Genomic DNA, 25128 nt, shown 5'->3' on the forward strand with positions numbered 1-25128 from the left:
TTTGTCTTTTTTGGTGACTATGTCAGACCGGTGACCGTTAATTCTTTCCCTAAGTGCATTTTGAGTCTCCCCTACGTATTGCTTGTCACATTTTCCGCATGAGATAAGATAAATTATGTGTCGGTTTCTTTGAAAAATACTTTAGTTTCCAATTGGCCTGTGATTTTGGTGTTGTTACTTTTAAAAACGGTAGTATCAAGGAAATCTATGCTGTTATGGCTTACATTTGCGGTTAATTTGACAGATGGATGATGATTGTTCAGAATGTTGAAAAACGTCCAAAATTCGTCTAGTGTGTAGGTCCAGACTATGAAAACGTCATCTAAAAACCGCCCATAGAAATCTGGTTTTAGTGGACAGAGTGGCAGAACTTCCCTTTCCCACTCCGCCATGAAGAGATTTGCATAACTCGGGGCAAATCGTTTTCCCATCGCAGTTCCGGAAGACTGAAGGTATACTTGGTCGTTAAAAGCGAAGTCATTCCTCCTCAGACAAATGTTGAGTAGTTTGAGGATTTCTTCGTCCGGCCTGGATGCTTGCGGGTTCCTAAGAAATGCTTTCCTAACTGCTTCAATACCTGTGTTATTATCAATGTTCGTGTATATGCTTTGTACGTCGATGGATATTAAAACGGTGTGTTCGGGGACTCTTAACTGTTTGATTTTCTGAATGAAATCGTTAGTGTCTTTAAGGTAGGATGGGTGTTGGCATGCTAGGGGTAATAAGAAATGGTCTATATATTGTGATACGTTGTATGATTCGCTGCCACAGTCTGATATTATTGGGCGTCCCTTGGGTATTTTATTAGGTATAAACCATTCTGTTTCTGGATTTTTATGTATTTTTGGTAGTGTATAGAGATGTCTTTGTCGGCAGTCAGATTTAGCAGATAGATAATCATATTGTTTTGCTGTTATGTATTCCTTATTCTGCAATTCATATAAGATGTTGTTTATTAAATTTGCGGTGTCCTTAAAGATGGGTTGGTCTAATTTAGTGTAATGTATAGGATTACTTAATTGTTTTTCTGCCTCTGAGATATAGTCTGCACGATTCATTATGACACAACACGAGCCTTTGTCGCTTTTCTTAATTATTATGTTTTTGTCCTTTTTAAGGGTGTTTAATGCCGTTTTAGTTGCTCGGTTGAGATTTGGTTTTTGGGACTGTGGTTGAATGGATGATATTTCTATATTCATTTCGTCGAAAGTTTTTAGGATGGCTGGTGATAATGACTTTTTAGGTGGTTTCCATGTGGATTTTACTGTGAATAATTTTTTACCTCTGCCGGGTTTGTTCCTAAAAAAATAAGTCAACGAAAGTGTTCTTTGGAAGCGATCGGTTGCCTGGGTGATGGGGTCTATGGATGTTATTGTGGGGGTTGGGATGAATTTAAGGCCTTTATCAAGAATGTTCATTTCTAGGGGGTTGAGAAGTCTGTCGCTCAAATTGACAACTGTCTGTCCTAAAGACGGCTTCTCATTCCTTTTCCCTAATCCTAGTTTAAATTCCTCATCCAGCAGTTGATGATCTCTCTGGCCGTGTCTGGGCTCCAGTGGATTGCGTCGTTACCTTTCAGTTCTATTTTGCCCTTGAAGGTTGGTAATGTGGTGGCGTTTGGTGAAGGTGCAGTGGAGATCAGTTGGTTGTAGCTGGTGATGTTTTGGTAGGCGATCGGATTTTCTTGTCGGAGTCGGGAAGAAGTGGGGATCTGTGTGGCGAAAAGCTTGGTTGTTGGGAAAGCTGCTCTGGTCACCTTGAGTAGATCTAGCATCTGCTCGTGTATCCTTGGTCCACTTTCCTCCCTGTTGTTGAGCCCGACGTGTATCACTAATTCCTCTGGTGCAGGACCCATGTAGTTCTGGAGTATCTGTCTGATGTGGCTGATCTTGGCTCCAGAGTAGCGATGGATCTCCCAGTCCCCGACGAAGGATGCAATCCTAGCCAGGTTAGAATTCCAAATGTCACCTGTTCCTTTATGTGTACCCTGTCGCGTTTTTCGTGTCATCTGAAAGAATGGACACCTGGGGCCTGTTTCACTAAATTTTAGTAATTTGACTGGATAATATTAGGTTGATTTTAGTGCTTAGCCAATCAAAATTGAAGTACGTATCTACTAAAATTTGGATTGTATCTTTAGTTAAGATTTCGAGAAACAGAGCCCTGATCCTTGCCATGTGCCCAGCTCTACTCGCTAATGCTAGGTTCTCGCTGTCGTGCGATGTATTACGATAGGATTGTCTTTATTGAGTCAACGATCTGGTACGAGCAGATACGTTCAGATACATTTCGATACGATCAACACGACTGCTACGACTGCACTCCGCAAACCTTGGCAGATTCCGTTACTCTACATCTAGTCTCGGCTGTATGACGGTAAGTGATATGTACCTACGCCTATACAATTGCGATGCGGCACCGCTTTACTTATTAGGAACACTTGCTGTTTTTAAAAAGAAGTTATCATAATTTCGTCGTTCGAAGCGTGTGTAGAATTTTCATTGCAAGGTTGTCCTTGTTTGAAGAAAATCGGATAAACTTGAAAGAAAAATAGCTTCAGACTTTGAAATATTTGTATGATAAAACATTGTTCAAAGGCGTCGTCATGGGCAACGTCGTTGGTAATCCGGGAACATGAAAGTAGTTCCAATGGCGGACTTCGTCATACAGCCGAGGCTAGATGTACTGGAATTTGCTGAGGTTTGTCGATTGCTACGACTGACCCCAATATATTATGATAAGACCAGATAGGATCTCCACGATTACTCCACGATTAAAACCACGAATTCAATCATAGCGCCAATCGTGATAGTGGGAACCTAGATGGAATACAATTACTGCTTTTTACTGAGCGACGTTTCGACTAAGCATTCTTGTGTACATGTATATATTGTCCTGTCATATTTTCATTTTTTATCATAGCTTGATAATGACTAGAGAAGACTAGTCGAAACGTCGCTCAGTAAAAAGCAGTAATTGTATTCCATAGAATTGTGACCTGTTTACTCTAGTTCAATTACTAAATGCCATTGAAACAGTTTACATACCACCGTAGTGGTCTTTTCATTATGTCTCCGTCAATCGGATTAAAATACACATCTATATTTCGTTTCGTTTTTTTATACTATCGATGGCCTACACTACATGAAGATCTGACCAGTTTTACAGAAAGGTCGCGTCAGGGGTTGTACGAGCAACTTTTGGCCCTATGACGTCAGATATTGGTTAATCAATCAGCGTTGACGTTTCTAGTGGTTTACCCACAGTTCCGTGCATGACAAAGCCAAGGAGTCGCCGTAACAGATGGTTTCATTGGCTAATACCTCACGCCACCCAAACGAAATTTTTAAATATAAAAAATGAAACGAAATAGGATCTGTGTTTTAATTAGATTGTGTCCCCGTCAGACCGGGGTGACGTCCTTACTGTGCTGTTGCGACCGTACAGCGACCAGAAAATGCACAGGGTCGCCGGCAAACGTAAACACGACGCGATCTCAACGATCTTTACGCGCTCTGGGCCGTTTCCATCGCCGTAGCGTCGCAGTAAGGACGCCACCCCGGTCTGACAGGGGTATTAGGTACATAATGTTATTGGCAATCTAGCCTCGGCAAGCCAGATTATGTCATCCACCCAATGGCCTTCTACGTCGCTTGCATTCAAATCCAATTATAGATTTAGATTTTGGTTTTGTTTCCATCTCTCTTCTTACCTTGGACGCTAAAAGCATTTGTCTGTGATTATCATCAGATTTTAATGTCGTTCGCAGTTTGCACGAGTCGGCCAAATCGGTTAAAATACCCGACTCTCTCGCGACGTGTCAAAGCGCGAATTCAATTGGCGCCACTAGCTGTCAGTGTGATACGAAGCATGTTTGGAAGAGATTTGTGGTGAAGACAGCCGTCCGTATGTAATTAATTTACTGTAGAGGCTATAAGTAGTATATAAAGAGAGCGTCCTATCTTCAATTTATCACTATACCATTACGTTCTGTTTAGATGCGTCGATTCGATCACAGATTGATATAGACTTTTCAATTGTCTTAAATATTCATGCAAGGTCGTCTGTTGAAAATAGCTCAGAACAAAAGTTCTCTGAGCTGTGATTTACTGTTCATGCACTCTGTTGTTCTGTTCAGTGTAGGAGAACGCTAGATCGAAGACAGTCCTCCACATTTAGCACATATGACATCATATCTGGATTGTGGGTTAGGATTAGGGTAAGGGTTAGGACCTACATATTTCATCGAAGTCTCGAGATTAAAACAGAGCTAGCACTATTAGCACTAACCCTAACGCACAATTTTGTATATAAATCCAATGTATGTATGTATTTTTAATAAAACTAGGAAATATCACGAACTCATTTTTCATCATCCTAGGTCAGTGCTTATGTGAAGACTTAACCTCTCCCCCAAATTCTTAAACCTAACGCTCAATTCACATATGACGTCATATGTGCAGGACCGTCTCCGATCTAGTGTTCTCCCTGACAGCCAAGGTTATTGCATCTCCAATAGACGGCTTGGTCACGTTTTGTATGTGTGAGTTAGTTGTATTTTACGTCCGCTTCCACCGAGGTGATATCGCAGACAATGGTCACGCTTTAACCCCGTACATCTTATCCCTTCACGTTATACCCTTACTTTTTCGTCACTAATTGGTTACTTTCCCAGCTAGGGACATCTCAGATTCCCCGATAGAAAATATCATCGCGAATACCAAGTCGCGGGCTTTCCAACTGAAATGTCTAGCTGTGATAACCGAGTTAAAGGTTCGTTCAACGTCAAGGTTGTAGAACCCACTTCACATTTTAGTCTAAACCTTTTTTATTTGCTTTTTGTTCTTCCATTATGCTAGTAAGGCTGCTTTTCTTGATCTTCCGTAAGGTTTTCAACTAAAAAGAAAGCTTTCAACGACTGTAAACGAAGCTATTTCTTTATTTGTTTGTATCGCGTGTCTATAATAAAGGGAGATAATGTACCTAAAAGTTTGGGAATTACAGACTAATCTAGCAACGGCAAGATGTTGTAAAACTCGCAGTCGTTGTTTCAGGAACTTACTCCAAAAAGTACCGAAATACACATCACCTAACATAAGAATTACACATCACCTAACATAAGAATTACACATCACCTAACATAAGAATTACACATCAAATTACACATCACCTAACATAAGAATTACACATCACCTAACATAAACATAAGAATTACACATCACCTAACATAAGAAATACACATCACCTAACATAAGAATTACGAAAGAAATGACGAAGAAATAAATACTGTTTGAGCCTCGTGATGCTTATCTTGAATCAAAGTTAATGCGCTTGCACAGAAACCCGTTCTCGGAACCGATCCTGACACGCTTAAAAGTTATACTCGAAGCCGTAATTTTAAGTCGATCTATCCAGACGGCAAAGATCAGCCAATTTAGAAATGTTTTAAGCTGGTTTATTTACTCCAGACTACAAAGTAAGTGGTTAAACTAGCTTAAAGGGTCATTATGGGAGATTAGATACAGAGTTGACTGTTCTCGCTATAATAGTTAAAAATAATAGATAATGTACATAGAATATTTTAAAAATTTCAGTCAAATTGCTCCACTCTAACCGAAATATTAGATTTTGAATTTTAGGCTAGCCTCGATCCACATTTCTAAAGTCGGTACGATAAAAAAAAAAGGTCTCGATTATCCATTTATCGATTTAATTATTTTTAAAAAATATCGCAGGCTATTAATGTTATCGAGAGTTGAATATGGTCTGGGTCAGTTAATTAATTATTGTTCGATTTATATACCTCACTGGTTTGCAGTGCACGGATAAGAATAGTCAGACCTGTTATATATGCTTCTTAACGCCATTATTTTTGAACTCTACTTGGTGTAGGTGTTCATCAGGTAATACCTCGACTGAGTTCAATATAGAGATTAGCCGGTTGATTTGTTGGATATAAACCTTTGAATAATAGCGCTTAACAGGCAGCTGTGTTTAATTATGTTCTCCTGATTTTGATTGTTTCTGTGTGTTTGAAGTATATGTTTGTGATATGCGCTTAGAAACACTTCACGTGTAATGAAGCGCTATAATTAATAATTTAGAAAACATTTCAGGCCTAAATAGAGACATGCAGTAGGCAGATTTAGCTCTTGCATAATGTATGTTTAACTATCGTCGGCGTTTAACGTCTGGATATAAGAACATGAATTTACAAATGTCACAATTCATTGCGATTTGAAGATATTATCCGCGCTCGGCATAATTGTTAATACATTTTTTTTCATTTTTTTTCTATAACCCCATCCATTTCCCTTACAATGTGTTTAGCTATTGATGATGGCAGAATCTACGTGTTTTATTAAACAAATGGATTTGGCATCAGTAAGATGAAAACATGATACTTGGTTCTCACACTTTCACTGGCAATTTATTTTCACAATCTTTTATAACTGACATATCCTATACAGGTTATTGCACTTGTTTTTTACATATTAACAACAAAACAATTGACGTTGTGACAATCAACATGTCTTTTTTATGAGCTAATAAAATGGTAGCTGTCTTTTTTTGTTTCTGGTTATATATCTTGTATTATCACAAGACTACCATATTTACAATAATACTAATATCGGTAAATTATAGCACCATCGATCTAAACGGCAAACAAAGGTCCATAAAAAACAGAATGAAAAATTAGTCGTATAATGTTTAAACTTTAGCAATGGAACGTACCAAGTTGATGGACGTTACTAATGGAAAGAAATGAAATGGGATTTAACATCCTACTGTTCTGTTCCGACTCGGCTTTAGAATGAAGACGGGCATACGCCATACAGTGCGCTATGAGGGAAATTTAGCCCGGACAGCTACACTACGGCCTACTTTTATATCGAATTCCAACAGCCAAGGGATCTTTTACGCGCATGCCTATGTGTACACGGGACCTCGGTTTTTCGTCCCATCCGAACGACTAGACATCTGTCCTTGTCAGGCCCTCCGTCCTGCACCACTGACAACGGCAAACCACGTCGGAAAATAACGATGAACTTTCTCGATCTCCAGGCTAACGAGCCAGCGTCTTACCCACTTAGCCACCGTGAGTCCCCTATTGGAAAGTATCGAGGGTTCTAGAAAAGAGTAGGCATCCTTTGCCTCGTGTATCAAACCCACGACTGCCCCATGGGGTTTAGAAGAACAGAGTATGGACAACAGTCCGAGAAAGTGATTCAGCCTCGTATATGAAGCCCACACACCTATGAGGCCCCCTCGGGGATGATGAACATAGTATGGGGCTTGATTGCCATGTCAACCTGCGTCAATTTATATAAACAATAGGTGATGTAGTGAATATATTTATTTATATATTACAGGTAATTATGGTTTATGGGCAGATTGGTGGTCGTATGAAGGTATATCAGGTAAGAACGAATTATTTAACAAATAATACTCCGGCAAGTTTTCACATCATGTTATGCATTTCAGTTTATTACAAAACTCATATGAACTCCTGATATATTTGTATATATCTGTCTTTACGGTGCCAGTTTTCCTGTATAGTCTAGTCTACAGCTGACGTTTGTATTAAATGATTTTTTTTTTCAATCTTAAAAATACATTATGCTAGAGCTAAATTTGTCTTTTTACTGACTTCAAATGTTATATAAACCATGAGGCGGGGTTGGATGGCCGAATGGTTAACTCGTGCGCGCTGCATCATAAGGTCTGTCACTGAACCAACTGGCGTGGTTTCGAGTCCGCTAAGATATTAAATGGATAATGCCCAATATGATTAAAACACAGATCCTATTTCGTTTCGTTTTTTTATAGTTCAAAATTTCGTTTTACTTGTCTGTAGTACACTAAGATCTGGTAGAGTTGTTATATAACCTGCGTCTGGATTGCGTGAGGGATTAGCCAATGAAACTATCTCTTACGCCGGTTTCTTGGCGTTCAATACACGGAACTGTGGGTAAACCACTAGAAACGTCATCGCTGATTGATTAATCCATGTCTGACGTCATAGGGTCAAAAGCCGTTCGTGCGACCTCTGACGCGACCTTTTACTACAATCGAAACGAAATATAGATCTGTATTTTAACCAGATTAAACAATGCCTGCCATATCTTCGTTAAACTTTAATATGGACGGCACTCACGGAGACTGTCGATTGAAGGACTGAAAATCATGATTTCGTTTATTATCGTGGACAGAACAGTAGGACGCTAAACCCCATTTCGTTTCATTTCATTCCACTAATTTAATTGCAATTTGGACTAATATAGCAAGAACAACTTACATAATACATATTAATTAACCCCGTGACATAGGTAACACAGGTAATACATGTAACAAATCTCTATTACGACATAATTACTACTTTATTATCGACATAATTTACCTTATCATTAAAACACCTTTTACTGTCGATATGACCGCTTCACACGATCCCAATTTAAAATACGAAAATTGCTTTATAGCTTGTTGTTAATTTAATGACATAAGCTGCCATGCAAACAATGCTGCTAGCGATCATAACAAAAAAATCGAAAATGTCAACGGAACTGAAATCTAAACCAATCAAAAACTGGAAATGTCTCCCGTAGCGATTTATCTTTAATGGAATCTAGTTTGCAAAGTGCATATTGCATTGAATACACAATTTGTTAGCTTTTTATTAAGCGCGTGTAATTATACATACAAAGTCGATCTTTACAACGGCCTGGTACAATTTTAACGGAACACGGTGATAGGATAGTGTCTTATTACAATGGCTTCACCTTCCGCCATTACCGGAACTACGAAAGGCTATTTTTGGAATCAATTTAAGTGGGAAATGAAAACTGGATATTAATTTTATGTCGTCACGTTTAGAGGCACGAACAGTAGGAGGAAACAAACTATAAAGGGCAAAAGTGAAGACTATATAGAACTTCCACACGAGGAAATGAACATTACTTCACCAACTGTAGCGATGGCGAGAGAGAGAGGGATGAGAGAGGTGATAGACAGAGAGAGAGAGAGAGAGAGAGATTAACGTCCACTCAATACAGACTAGGTCACTTCGGGACTAACAAATGGATCAATTTTATAACAATAATTCGCTTGCGCGTAGGGATCTTTAGCAGTGGGAGGAAACTAGGAAACCGGAGATAACCCACGATGTTGGACAGGCTACCCTACTCCTTGTCACGTACAAACGGGGAATCGAAACCACGCTGTTATCTAATGCATCCTGAACTAATATCTTCCATTTGAACTACATTAAAGCGAGAATTTCAAATTTTCTAAGAAAGTCAAAACATAATTATTTCTATTTCTTTTGCTCAATAGGTTGTCAAGTCACTATTATACGATCATGGGCATTATTTCCCACCCTTAAAAATCTATGACACAGGAAATAACAACACAATTACCTCCCCTGTTTTGCTATTGACAACATAGGGCAGCCATTTTCCAACGTTGAAATTTGAAGTTAAAAATGATATTTTTGTCAATTTCTCAGCTGGCAATAGCGAATTATAGGATTAATAGGATTATTCTTTAACAAGGTAGGACTGTTTATGGGTACCATCTATTTTAAGGCTTTATTTTAATACATTTTAAAAATATAACTTGAAAATTTGCAATTGCAACTTTAAGATGTAGTTGATCTGCAGAAGAGTATACGCACTAAACAACCAACAAAACGTCTTTTCCTGGCGGATAATAGGTTTCCTCATAAGGCCCTGGTTGCCACCCAGCTTTAGTAATCTGTATCCAGGGTGTAATTTCCTCCCCTGTAAACTAATATGATTATCGTCTAATTCCCTATAGAGTAACGATATTCACAAACTAATGTAATTATCATTATTCTTCTCATTAGAGTATTCACAAAACTACCATTATACAACCGACAGATGAACAATAAACATTCCATAGATGTATGGGTGGGTGGTAAGTTATTAGTAAGGTTCATCTATAACTTCTATGATAGAATTGAGACTGAAACTACATATGGTGTTTTTGTTAAGTTATTAGTAAGGTTCATCTATAACTTCTATGACAGCATTGAGACTGAAACTACATATATGGTGTTTTTGTAAAGTTATTAGTAAGGTTCATCTATAACTTCTATGATAGAATTGAGACTGAAACTATAAGGTGTAAATGCAACCTCCGCGTTCCTTCCACTGCTAAAGAAATGAAATGAAATGGGGTTTAACGTCCTACTGTTCTGCTCCGAACTGGACTAATGAAGACGGGCATACGCCACACAGTTTGTCGTCCCATCCGAACGACTAGACAACTGTCCTTGTCAGGCCTTCCGTCCTGCATCACTGACAAGGGAGAACCACGCCGGAAAATCTGGATGAACTTTCTCGGCCAATGCAGGGATCGAACCCCCGATCTCCAGGCTAGCGAGCCAGCGTCCTACCCACTTAGCCATCGTGGCTCCCACTGCTAAGCAAATTATTGAAATAAAATTGAATCATATGGATTTAATATCAGAGCTATCCGATGGTATCGAGGGTTGATTATGATCTTGGTAAATTAAATAACGTCTAATTAATACTTTATATAACATGATTTAAGGCTTGCAATCTGTAGATTTAGCTCTTGTATAATGTTGTTTAATTGGCCTTCTTGCGCATTTGGGCTTTAAACCAATAGATAAAATCAATGTCGGCCATTAATAAAATTTTGAGTTTGCAAACTGGAAATGCGCCTTTAAACATACATTATGATAGAGCTGATTCTGTCTATTGCGGGTCTTTCTTTAGGCTATCTTATCTGTCCGATTTTCATTGGATTTGAATCCAATCTGCTGTTCAACGTCCGTTGATGATCAAACGCAAAAATGGATAATCGGGACTTTGTTAATTATCGTGACAGCACTAATAATGACAATCGAGATTTTAAAATAAGGTTGTCTCGGCTTAGAGTGAAGCAATTTGACTGAAACTTTCAGTATATACCCTTTACATTATCTAGTTTTTAACTATTCTAGTGAGAACTGTCAGATCTTTATCTAATCTCCCTTAATGTATCTTTAAATGAATGCTTCATATTCCTAAATTTCATATTTAAAAACTGTCTGATAAACTATAAATTGACTGTTGAATATTATATTACACAGAACCATAAATTCACAGAAATACAAACCATGAATTAGTTTGTTTCCAGACATAGATGAACCAAACTACAGATATTTTCAATACTAGGCTGCACTATTCACAACTGTGACCTTACGCCTCGAGAAGCAAACTCAATGAGAAATTGTCGTGACGGCAAACCATCATATGGGTGAAAACCAAAATTGTTGTTATTCAGACAAGCTGGATGCTTGTAATATCAGACAAGACCATATCTTTATTTAATATTTACATAGGCTTAAGTCTGGGGGCAGTCTAACCATGCGCTAACATTCTAAAGTAAAGCCCCATCCCACAGTTGTAGGTCATGATCGTCAATAGGAATCAGACGCTGTATATACAGACTCAGTGGACGAGTATTGAATAAAGAATTAGTTCTTCTTCATCGACATTGAGGGTAAAGTAATCACCCATAAAGTCACCAATGTCTATATAGACATTGTACATCTAAAGATATCACCAATTATAAGCAGACGCTATCTTCTAGTCTTTATATCATCATCTGTAGTTAGATCAGGAACCGTAGGTGTCCGATTGTTTTTGATCTTGTAATTTTCTTAGCGCTTGGCTGGTATTTACAAGGCTTCTCAATGATTATGTCCAATCTTAGCACGCCTAGTTTGAGCTTAGCCCTGTGAAATGATATACATTGATTTTCGCGATTTGTATTTTAAAATACCATTTGTAACATTTTATTTTATAATGCGGAAGTTTCTTAAACATGCATTATGCAAGAGCTAAATCTGCGTATAGGCCTTTATTTAGGCCTGAAATGTTATAAAAACTATTAATTAGACATTTATTAACATGAAAAGACCATAATTGACTCTCGATGCTATCTTATCTCTTCGATTTTCATTGGATTTGAATCCGGTCTGCTGTTCAACGTCCGTTGATGATTAAACGCAAAAATGGATAATCGAGACGTTGTTAATTGTAGTGATAGCGCTAACAATGACATTCGAGACTACAAAAATTTTAAAATAAGCTTTTCTTGGCCTAGAGCAAGGGTCACCAAAATACGCGACGTCAGATTGTCCGGCCCACCGCTGCATGCTGACCCCCCCCCCCCATGCTTTAGCTTGTTTCACTTCTTACATAACGCATATCGTACACTGAGTCAGTAACGTCACGCGTTGTGGGTATGTGTTGTTGCTAGGCCAAGGTTTTATTTATGTGCAAGGTTGTTACTGGCCAGAGACAATGCTGCCCAGTGATTGGCTGGTATGACTATCCTTATTTTTTGTGTACATTCAGTGTATTCTGTATTCAGTGTATTGTACCGAGCAAAACATTTATCTGGCCCACGCTCGGCATTCTTTCAGTTATACCTGGCTCACTATGAACAAAATTTGGTGACCCCTGGCCTAGAGTGAAGCAATTTGACAGACATTTTCAGCATACCCCCATTTACATTATCTAGTTTTTAACTATTATAGTGAGAACTGCCAGCTCTTTATCTTATCTCCCATAATGTATATTTAATATCTATTAAATCGTTTCAAGCGTTAAATCAGTCAGTGATATCCGCCAGATCAACAATTTATAAGTGTCTATTTGATTAAATTGATTCTTTGTAATGTATTATTTAGAATATTGGGTGTAGGATGGCCGAATGGTTAGCGCGTGTGTGTTGTTCATAAGGTCAGTCATTGAGTCAACTGGCATGGTTGCGCGCAGGGGTCTTTAGCAGTGGGAGGCAACCGGAGAACCCGGAGAAAACCCACGAGGTTAGACAGGCGATCTTACTCTTTGTCACGTACAAGCGGGGATTCGAAACCACGCTACTTGACTCAATGACAGACCTTATCATCAAACGCACACGCGTTAACCATTCGCCCCCAACACCCCCTCCTGGGCCATAAGGCCAATCAGAAATAAAAGTTTTCGTATTTAAATTTAACAAAAATGATATTCGGAATGTTTTCCTTACTAAGTTATTTAAATTTTTTTTTAAAAAAGGGGCATAGATACCATCTTGGCCTCGATGTTCATTGACAGAATCGCGATATCCTACACTCGTTCACAGACGACAGAGATGACGGCCTGAAATCAATAGATAATAATATTAATTTTATGTGGCAACACGTTATAATTGATTGGTGTATTGATGTTCATATTTTGATTTTGTAAATTGTTATTAAAGATACAATATTGTTGGTGTAGTGCCTTAAAATGTTTATCAATGACACCAATAGAGACATATAAATGTTTTATATGGCGACATTGTGTCCCCAACATCATGTTGGTAATTATTCTCAGTATCATTTATATATCGCAAATAGACCCAGGCGTACGCATTATTATCTAAACTGAAGGACGTTCAGTACTCAGCATCAGTTTCGATTACTATCAAACGGAGACAAATTAAGCTGGAAATCGTATTATTATTATTTGCCGGGACAGCAATAAGAATCGTCTCCCACAATCCAATTAAAAGATTGTGTTGTTAGGAGGCGTTATATGAGGATTATTGGATCTTAGTCAGCCATCTTATAGTATGACGACATCAAGTAGTTGGTCGTCTGTCGAGATGATCTCCCGCCACCGGTCTTCAACTGTTGGATTTTATTATGATATTATACTTGGTCATTATACTTCTAGAGTGCGCGCGCTGTATTATAAGGTCTGTCATTGAGTCAACTGGTGTGATTTGATTCTCCGGTTGTACGTGACAAGAAGTAGGGTCGCTTGCCCAACCTCGTGGGTTTTCTCTGGGTCCTCCGGTTTCCTACCACTGATATGGACCCCTACGCGCAAGCGAATTATTGAAAAAAAATTAAACCTTATGTTAGTCCCGAAATGACCTACTTTGCGTCGATATAACATAACAAAAATGAAAAAACAAAACACTGAGTCATATCCCATTCCGGAAATGACATCATACTTTGACTTTGTATGAGGGTATTAAAATCTATAAAAACGTTATGTGAAAACGCCTTCTGTTATCCATAAAGTCGGAAATCTGAAGTCCCTAAAACGATTGTTTCTGGGCATTCTATTTCGTGTTTCTTTTCAATGCAAATTCGTCCAGTATTATTACCCCGTGCCGTGTATTATATACCATCTTCAATAGAAGGCTTGATCTCGCCTTAACTACGTACATCTTATAAACCTTCACGTAACACCCCGCATATTTTAGCACTAATTTCGATTAGGTATAAGCCCAGCTTGTGATCATATCAGAATCCTTCGTTAAAAATATTGTTACGATTATCAGGTCTCGCGCTTGTAGCTAAAATGTCTACATGTGACAATCGAGTTGCAAAGTTCAAGGTTCGATCAATGTCAAGGTTGCTGGAAATCATGGCTGATCTAAACTTGTCATATTTGTTTACAGTGTGTTATGTGCCACGACCTCTGATTGGACAATGCTAATTAGTCACGTGTAAACACAGCGAGCGCAAAAGTTCGGGAATTGTTGAGTATTGAAGCAACGGCTAGATGTTGTAAAACTCGCGGTCGTTGCTTCAGGAACATGATCAAATACTAGACCCAGGACAGTATTATTACTCCGTGTCGTGTATTTATATACTAGATCCAAGATCAGACATTAATGCCAGGTTCCCACTGTCGCGCGATGCGTTACGATAGGATTGTCACTATTGTGTCCACGACCCGGTACTTGCACATACGTTCGGATACGTTCGGATACGATCAACATGATAACTACGACTGACCTCAATATATGATAAGACCTGATATGATGACTACAATTACTCCGTGATTAAAACCACGATTTCAATCGTAGCACGAATCGTGATAGTGGGAACCTAACACAAGAGTGGATTCTCGCTTCTATCAGTTGGATGTGGAAGTTCATTATCCGATGATCAGCTCAATACTATAGCAATGCAGTGCATGTAATAAAAGTGTATCCGCCGGAACCGGAACAACGGGCTTCGGACCAATGAGCTCACCTCTTAATGTAAGACTTAAAGTTGTGAACATTAGATCTTTTCAGTCACCAAGAAAATCTACACGGAAATTTTACATTTCAGCAGATTATACAAAAGCTTAAAAAACTAAATCTACTTAAAACTTAATATCTTTACCAATTTCTTAAAAACTTCTGCATTAAAAAATCTTTTATCGCTGGTGACGGAAATGCCAGAAGTTGTTTTATGCTTTTAAATTGATTTTTTTGTAACGAGTGAATCTGTTTTTATTCCTTGGATGTCAATGAAGCGAGACGTTTGGTGTTTAAATCCTACGCTCATTAAAGGAAGGGTTTTGCAAGGGAATAAATATATACTTTATTTTCTTCCAGCTGTTTTCAGCATTCCTTCAGCCATCGCCGTTATGATTTCAGTAACGTATTACAGCATGTCCCTTCAGTCATCGCCGTTATGTTTTCAGTAAACACTGTAACGTATGTCCCTTCAGCCATCGCCGTTATGTTTTCAGGAAACACAGTAACGTATTACAGTATGTTCCTTCAGTCATCGCCGTTATGGTTTCAGTAACGTATTACAGCATGTCCCTTCATCCATCGCCGTTATGGTTTCAGTAACGTATTACAGCATGTCCCTTCAGCCATCGCCGTTATGTTTTCAGGAAACACAGTAACGTATTACAGTATGTTCCTTCATCCATCGCCGTTATGGTTTCAGTAACGTATTACAGCATGTCCCTTCAGTCATCGCCGTTATGTTTTCAGTAAACACTGTAACGTATGTCCCTTCAGTCCTCACCGTTATGTTTTCAGGAAACACAGTAACGTATTACAGTATGTTCCTTCAGTCATCGCCGTTATGGTTTCAGTAACGTATTACAGCATGTCCCTTCATCCATCGCCGTTATGGTTTCAGTAAACACTGTAACGTATTACAGTATTCCTTCAGCCATCGCCGTTACAGTGTTCAAATATTACACGTTATGGGAATCAATGATATTACAAATAAGTACATGTAAGTGCAGGAGCACCACACTACAAGGAAAACAAAATCGATAAGACAAACCTGTGGACAAGACACTAACTACACAGACATTGTAAGCAATTAATAACAAGATACCCATCAATGCCCATCTCTGAAATGTATCAAATTCCAGAAATGACACCCCGTTCTATTTCACAATTATTTTAAACACTGCCTGCCAATTATTAACAGGATAGACCAGACATTAAGAGTAGATTCTCGCTTATATCAATTTGATCTGTTCTTTATTGAGTTTGAAGGTTAGTGGGTAGACCAACATTGATGTTTTGCCACTAATATCCCATTCTTTTCTTTATATCTTTCTTCCAAAAGCAATGCTATTAGTTAAACACTTTCTGAAATACATTGATCGACCAGTGTTTTCTGTGGGCTTTATCGAACTACGAAATGTCGTTTTCTAATCACAGACTATGTAAAGAAACAATTAGAAATTAAAAACCGACATTGGTCTTGCTCTGTAACCTCTCTACTTTTATTATCAGAAAATATAGAAAAATCTATAATGGAAGGCAATATTAATAAATGTCTGATTCCATGATAATATTCCAGTTACTATTTCATATTTTCTAAGAAAGTCAAAACATAATTATTTCTATGTCTTTTGCTCAATAGGTTGTCAACTCACTATTATACGATCATAGGTGTCATTCTCACACTTAAAACTCATTTACACCGGAAATAATAACACAATTACCTCCCTCGTTTTCTATTCTCCACCATGGAGTAGCTATCCTCAAACGTTTAAATTTGAAGTTGAAAATGATATTTTTGCCAATTTCTCAAAAAAGGGCAATAGTGAATTATAGGATTAATAGGATTATTCTTTAACAAGGTAGGACTGTTTATAGATACCATCTATTTTAAGGCTTTATTTTAATAAATTTTAAAAATATAACGTATAAATATGAAATTGTAGCTTTAAACTGTCTTGTGGTCTGTACTTTCATTATGATAAAGGTTTTGTGCTAAATGTTTTTGTTAAATTGTTAGTTATGTATATATCTGTAAACGTGTATCATGAATATTGAATAAATTTAGTAATAATTTGGTTATTTGGTCATAATTTATTTTGACATGTATTGACGTAAATATACTCTTCATAAAAAGTAGGGGATATTCAGAAACAATACAAAACTGCCGAAATACACTGCTGTTTTTATTAGAGGTAACCAGTGTATGTTAATAACAGGTCAATTGCCCACACATGAACATAAACATGTTGTCGCGCATGCAAATGGGCTGCATTTGTAACTCGAATTCCTGTAACTTGGTACAAGTTTACAGAAAGCTCGAATTCCTGTAACTTGGTACAAGTTTACAGAAAGCTGATTGGCCGTTTTTCCTCAATTTCGCAGGACCTGTGTACGAATGCATCGATTCTGGGTTTGTGTAGTGGGTCTAGGACGACCTGAACAAGGTCTATCATCAGCATTGTGTGTTTGTTGGTACCAGTTCCACAGTATGCTGTTCAGACTGTGACACATTAAGCATGTTGACTACGTACTGCTCGCTGTGTAGAACCGATTTGAAGCATGCCAATAGCACGTAGACGTTCATCATGTTGAAGGCGTCTCATTACAAATTAAACGTAACACACTAAAGCAAAGATACGCTAAACAGTAAATCTTATGCAAGAACCGATAGGAAAGCAAACATGGATAGGATAAACCAGCAAGCGGCAGTTTTCATCAACCCTTCCTTTTGTCAAATTTGATAATGAACCCCACCCACGTGTAGGCCTATGGCGCTATTCCGTGTCGCACGGGCAGCTCAGTGGTTCTGTTGGGGCGATAAGTTCTTCATCTGTGAACATACTCTCAAAGCATGTCAAGTGTCCATGACTATTTATCATATCACAACCTGCATAGGTATTTGCATTTCAATATCCCCTACTTTTTTTTAAAGAGTATATATTGTTGTCATCTTCATCTATTACTGCCCGAGAAGTTTTTCTTTTTTTCATATGTTCATAAGATACAAACTCGAATGATTCAAAGTTATGGTTTGATTTCTTGAATTTTATTAAAGATACATTATGGGAGATATTTATGACCCACATGCAGTAGCCTAGACCTTATTTGGTTGGTTCTTCAAACGTTGGAATTTGAAGATGAAAATGATATTTTTGCCAATTTCTCAACTGGCAATAGTGAATTGTAGGATTAAAAGGATTATTCTTTAACAAGGTAGGACTGTTTATAGGCTTTATTTTAATATATTTTAAAAATATAACTTAAAAATATGAAATTGCAACTTTAAACGAAATGTAGAGAATTTTCGTGAACTCACTTATTCTGTATATAGGTTCAGTAATTCATATCCAATTAGTTGTACACATCATTTAAAAACACTCGTCCAGTTCAACATGGGAGCAACAGAAATATCAAATACATTGATTAAGCAATCGGACCACGTTCGTCAATACAGAAAGTAATGATAAAAACAAAATGGCCGCCCTGGGCTTAATGAAATAGGATGTTTAAATGGCCATTAATGATGGTTTCTTTCTGTCTTTTTAAGAAAAACTTTAAAGGTGTCGCATGAAACGAATTCCTCCACTTGGGGGCTAAAGCAACAATCTAGTATTTTATTTAAAGAGTTAGAGGCGGAAGAATCCATATGGTGTCTGTTCCCTCTGCTTTGGTGAATGATCGGGATCAAAACCTAGCGGAAAAGGACCCGTGGCTAAGGTGGTGAGATGACGTGCATGAACAGTCTGTAATCATGACCTTGTTGAAGTAGTATATGCAATCTATGGGTTATCACGAATTACCCTTGCACATAACACTCGGTCAACAGATGAAAGAAATATATATGAGGTTATAGCCTTTAACCAGTCTGTTCTTTATACTTGAAATTAGGTTAGTAGATACATCCTTGTGTGCTTGCATAGATCAGTTGGGTCAAATGATGTGTGTGTGTGTGAGAGAGAGAGAGAGAGAGAGGGAGAGAGAGAGAGAGGTTAACGTACACTCGACGTCATTGCGGAATTAACATATGGTTCTATTTTATTTCAATAATTCGCCTGTGCGTAGGGGTCTTTAGCAGTGGGAGAAACCCGGAGGACCCGGAGAAAACCCACAAGGCTGGACAGACGACCCTACTCCTTGTCACGTACAACTTGGGAATCGAAACCAAGCCAGTTGGCTCAATGACAGATCTTATGATACAGCGCGCACCGTGAAATGATGTAATTTTTCTCCTCTGTGTTCGGTCTTTTTTTAAATGTTATTTAAAATGTAGATGTTTGTTCGCTATTATTCACACAATTTCTGTTGTGACCTTTGGGATTAGCACACATGCTGTATAACTGATTAGCCATTATATTTAAAGGCTCAATACCACTCTTGTTGTAACTGAATAATATGTCCCAATCTTTATTCTGGTCAACAAATTGTACTATTTTACAATGTTCCAATTAATTGATGATACAAATTTCATCTTAACACACCTAATTTAAAAAATTGGAAAAATTCAATTAAATGATTTGAAAAGCCTGACGTAAAGCTTTTCAAATGTGACTTGGATTTTAAAATATTTTTGAACTCTTTGGACAAGTAAAATAGGATTTAATGCATAATTGACACAACAGGTAGGAAACTAACACATCTAGTACTTAGAATAAGGCTATTTTTTATTTTCTGGAGCTGTCAAGCTAACAAGCGTGTTATTGTCCCTTTAAGGTATCCAGATTATATCCTCCATGTTCGTCATTAACTGGTGATAGAAATTTAACATCCCGCTAATCTAATTCTGTCTAACTCGTCAAGAAATATACTAATTAGAGATAATTAATCTGAGATTTTTTTTAAAATACGAAATCAGAAATTACTTATGGATAATTATATTATAATGGGATATATTTACACAATGCCTTATTTTAACGAACGGTCTAATATCTTTGATCTGATTGATTCTCAGAGAGCTTGTTATGGTCGTCAAGGGATTCCATCTGCATGTTTCTATGTTCTAATAGAATTTATGCAAGTATCAACTTTGATCTCTGGTGATTTACTCAACTTCACGAGAACAGAGTTAAAGAGACCCGGAGATCAAAGATGAATTGATTTGTGGATCCCCGATGAAAAGAAAAGATGCAGAAAGATATATGATAAACTGTGGGTTATTTCATAATTCTACACGCAAAGTGCACAGTGCAAACAGAATCCATCGATTCATTATCAAGTATCATCTGTTTACTATTCTACAGTAAGATTCTCTTCACAGTTCAAGATAGTGGATGCTAGCTAACGTGGGTGTGGCGATGTGTTTGTTTATTGTACACTCGAGTTCAATCTATATATTTTAAAATACAGATGTTGGCGTACCATTATTTCAAATAATTGTACGGGCAATGTGCCAAGCGTACATTATTTATACTAATTAAAATATCTGACGCGCGTGACGTATTTCATTGAAATGCACGTGCTGGATAGTGTCTGTATTTTAAGTGGTTTAATGGTCTCGTGCAAGACATAATACTTCCAAAAAACAATATCATACCCATTTGTTTCCAATATGAATTCAGAGTCGGAGAGTAATACTACTTCCAGTTTCATGAAACTACTACATGTATAAGGAAGGTTCGCGGTCTTTACCCGTGCATTACCGGGTGAATAGCTAGTTACTTATAAAGTAAACTAAAGATAAAATCTAATCTCTGAATGTTATTTTTGTATTCTACATGTAGTAGTCAATATACCGATTTAGATCCATATGTAGACTCTTTAGTTACTATATTTATAGGAATCACTCTTTGAACAGCTATTACCGGCTTTCTGACATTCCGTATAGCCATGATCTTTTCACGATAGATGAACAAGAAGATTGTTTAGGGCTACAACTTCCGGTTGTTTCTTCATACAATATACATAGGAGATCAAGATTATTGATAAATGATGTAATGTTATTCTTACAAAAGTTTCTGGTTATGACTTGTTCATGAATACCTTGAAAATCATTTATTTTCGCCATTTAGATCAATCGTTCGCTATTTACTTCCTAGTGCTAGGTTCCCACTATCACGATTCGCGCTACGATTGAAATCGTGGTTTTAATCATGGTGATCCTATCAGGTCTTATCATATATTAAGGTCAGTCGTAGCAATCGTATCGAAAGGTATCCGAACGTATCTGCACGTTTCAGAACTTACCTGCACGTTTCAGGTCGTGGATTCAATAGGGACAATCAATCGTAACGCATCGCACGACAGTGGGAACTTGGCATTAGCAAATTGTTCGTTTTTAAACCTTTTCATGAAATTGTTCGAGTTGTCTCAGTTTGTGGTAAACAGTCCAATGCTCACACAAGTCGTTTTCTGCAAACAACCATATTTGTTTCCAAAAAGGTTGTTCACTCGATTTACGCGATTTTGAAAACTTAAGAAAACTGATCTTTAACCAGATGATCTTTGCAGCATAGAGAGGTTTTGTGTACATTAATTTTAACAGAACAAAGAGAGATTCACATTATGGCCTTTCAATTGATCTTTATAACATAAAAACGTTTGGTATAATATGAACTTTCAGCTGTACTTTACAGCACGAAGAAGTTTGTGTAATATGAACTTTCATCTGATCTTTACAGCACAAGGACGTTTGGTGTAATATGGTCTTTCAGTTGATCTTTACAGCACAAAGACGTTTGGTGTAATACGAACTTTCAGCTGATCTTTACAGCACAAAGACGTTTGGTGTAATATGATCTTTCAGTTGATCTTTACAGCAGGAAGACGTTTGGTGCAATATGATCTTTCAGCTGATCTTTACAGCACAAAGACGTTTGGTGTAATATGGTCTTTCAGTTGATCTTTACAGCATAAGGACGTATGATGTAATATGAAATTTCAGTTGATCTTTAAAGCACAAGGACGTTTGGTGTAATACGAACTTCCGTCTGTACTTTATAACAATATTATTGTGTATTATAACCACACAGAAGATCATTCATCTCTACAAAACAAAGGAAATTAGGTGTGAAGTTTGTGTATAACTACGTCTAATAAGCACTTTTACACATTCTAAATCAAAGATCTTCAATCTGGAAACACTTTCCAAACTGAGTATATAGATGGCTTACATAATCACTTAATTGTCAATTCTGTAAAACAGTAATCTATAGAGCAAACATGCATGAAGCGGAAAAGGGATCACAAGTCTGTTGTTTTAATCACCACGAAATGGAAACCAGATTACAGACCAGACATGTTTTTCCTGACACATCGTAGACTTTACATCAACTCAGATTAGTTAGTTGTAACTCTACATTTTTTTTTTAAAAATCAGTCAATAAAACAATTTTAACTGTCGGGTTAATGGTTTAGTGTATTAAAGAATTAGTAATTTACACCGCTGCATGTCTGCCGAACAGGATACAAAATATAGAACTATTGCAAACCATTAACAACGGCGGGGTAAAAGTTTTAGATTAACGGTGAAATAAATACACGTCAACATTGACGATCACCCTTTCACGAGTTTTATTTCTTTCCAGTTAATGGTATTAAAAACGTTGTTTGAAATCCGAAGCACCGAAAGCCACTTTTTTGTCGGATTTCTTTTTTGTTTCTGTCCAAAGTTGTTGATGGTGATTCAGTGCCAGATTGACTAATCTTTATAAAGTGACGGATAACGGTATTGGTATGTTAGAAGAGGAAACAAACATTGAATACTAAGGTAGTCGTTTGATTAGGGCTGTAATGGATTAACAATAAGAGATACTAACGTAACTTACATCATGCCGTGAGTGGCTGTCATTCATTCCATAGAACACTAGCTAGAGCGGAACAGAAAAAAAAAAAAATTTCTTTGAATGAAATCTGCAATAACGTCATCGCCTTTAAGGAAATCCCTTCAGGGATAAATAGTGTATACATTTTGAGAACGGCAAATATTTCATTCATTCATAAGGTCGTGTTAATCTTTGCACAAAGAAGTCCAGATCCTGTAATATTTTTACATAACTAAAGAGAAGGGCTGTATATCCAAGAGGTATTTCTGGTGTCCAGTTTAAAATGACGTCAGATATCATTTATTGAGAGAGAGAGAGAGAGAGAGAGAGAGAGAGAGAGAGAGAGAGAGGGGGGTGGGTTTAACGTCCACTCGCCACAAACTGGGCCATTTGGAGACTAACATATTTTTCAATTTTATTTCAATAATTTGCTTGCTCGTTTAGGGTCTTTAGCAGTGGGGGGAAACCGGAGGACTCGGAGAAAACCGAGGAGGTTGGACAGGCGACCCTACTCCTTGTCACGTACAACCGGGCAATCAAAACCACGCCAGCTGACTCAATGACAGACCTTACGATACAACACGCCCGCGCTAACCATTCGGCTATCCAACCCCCTCGGAATACTTAGATGGTTAAATTTGTACACTATATATTTTAAATGTTGTCGGACCAATGAGCTCACAATATAAAACTAGAAGTTATGAACATTACATCTTTTCACCAAGAAAATCTACACAGAGATGTTACATTCCAGCAGATCACACACAAGCTTAAAAAACTAAATCTACTTAAAACTTAATATCTTTACCGAGGGCGAAGACACGAAATTATGGGCAGATATCTTAATGGACTTGATGCAACTCCGATTTCTTAAAAGACTTTTTCCTTATAGAATCTTTTATCGCTGGCGAGGAAAATGCCAGAAGTTGTTTCACGCTTTTAAATTGATTTTTGTGTAACGAGTGAATCTGTTTTTATTCCGTGGTTCTATTTGGTAAATGTCAATGAAGCGAGACGTTTGGTGTTTAAATCGTACGTTGTTTAAAGGAAGGATTTTGTAGGGAAAATATATATTATATGTATAGAGAGAAATGGGGCTTAACGTCCACTTGACCAAACTAAGACATTTCGGAACTAACACGTGGTCATTGAGTCAACTGGCGTGGTTTTGATTCCCTGGTTGTACTGACAAGGAGTAGCGTCGCCTGTCCATCCTCGTGGGTTTTCTCCTGATCCTTCCACTGCTAAAGACCTCTACGCTCAAGCGAATCATTGAAATAAAATTGAACCATATGTTAGTCCCGAAATGACCAAGTTTGTGTCGAGTGGACATTAAACCATCTCTCTCTCTCTCTCTCTCTCTCTCTCTCTCTGTACATTGAGTTTTGCTTTTCTTTCCGGTTACTTAGACACAATTAATGCTGATTGCAAAAGCATTCTTTATAACCGTCCATCAGATTAATAATGAATGCACTGATTGATGGTAGCCAACGGTGCATAAAACACAAGCAAAAAAAAAATGTCGTGACAAGCCATCTTTAAGCTGTCAATAACCAAGATTAGTAGATAGAAAAAAACAATCAATTTTGTTCAAATGTTCTCTCATCATCATCATCATCGCCTTTATTAACAATAGTTCAACAATTAAACATATTGTACCCCAGTCTAATAGAACTATAAACCAGTCTATTCAATATGAATTTTTTAATTATTTAATACAATTTTTTTTTGTTTTCAATTGTGATTAAATTGTTTCTGTGTTCATGTTTTAGAGAGAAAAAACAACCACATCCGAGTGATGTTAAACCGGTAGTATTGTCTTTTACCCTCATGATCAATATTACCTTTGTCTGATTTTTGTTGATGATTTTATATGAGGCGTAAAATTATATTATTTGTTTTCATCAATAATCACACACGTGTTTTAAAAACATGTATCATATTTCTAAATAAGCAAAGATGATATTAAACTAATATTTTTATTGTATTCCAATCTGATTAAAATACAGATCTATATTTCGTTTCGTTTCTTTTTATACTTTCGATGGCATCTACTACATGAAGATCTGACCGGTTGTAGTAAAAGGTCGCGTTAGACATTTGATTAACCAATCAGCGTTGATGTTTCTAATGGGTTACCTACAGTTCCACGCACCTCACGCAAAAAGCTCGTCGTAACAGACCGTTGTAGCACTATAGGACTTCTTTTATTGTTGTGTTTGTTTCTTCGTGATCGTAACAAAACTACAGCATCAATAGTGTTACAACTTTATTGCTAAGCTGTAATGGCTTTGCAGGTCCCTCGTTCTCAATAATAATGGCT

At 37.4% G+C, this 25128-nt stretch overlaps 1 protein-coding gene across 1 annotated transcript in view; it reads left to right on the forward strand.

Moving 5' to 3' along the window:
- The window catches only part of LOC126830382 (putative carbonic anhydrase-like protein 1), a 93970-nt gene that overhangs the window by 36987 nt on the left and 31855 nt on the right, over window positions 1-25128 (forward strand). The window contains exon 2 of the mRNA XM_050560766.2: window positions 7374-7421. Within this exon, the coding sequence (XP_050416723.1) occupies window positions 7374-7421 (48 nt within the window). The remainder of the gene's footprint in view (window positions 1-7373; window positions 7422-25128) is intronic.

The sequence above is a fragment of the Patella vulgata genome, chromosome 8 (genome assembly GCF_932274485.2).
Source record: "Patella vulgata chromosome 8, xgPatVulg1.2, whole genome shotgun sequence".
Taxonomy (NCBI): Eukaryota; Metazoa; Mollusca; class Gastropoda; family Patellidae; genus Patella; species Patella vulgata.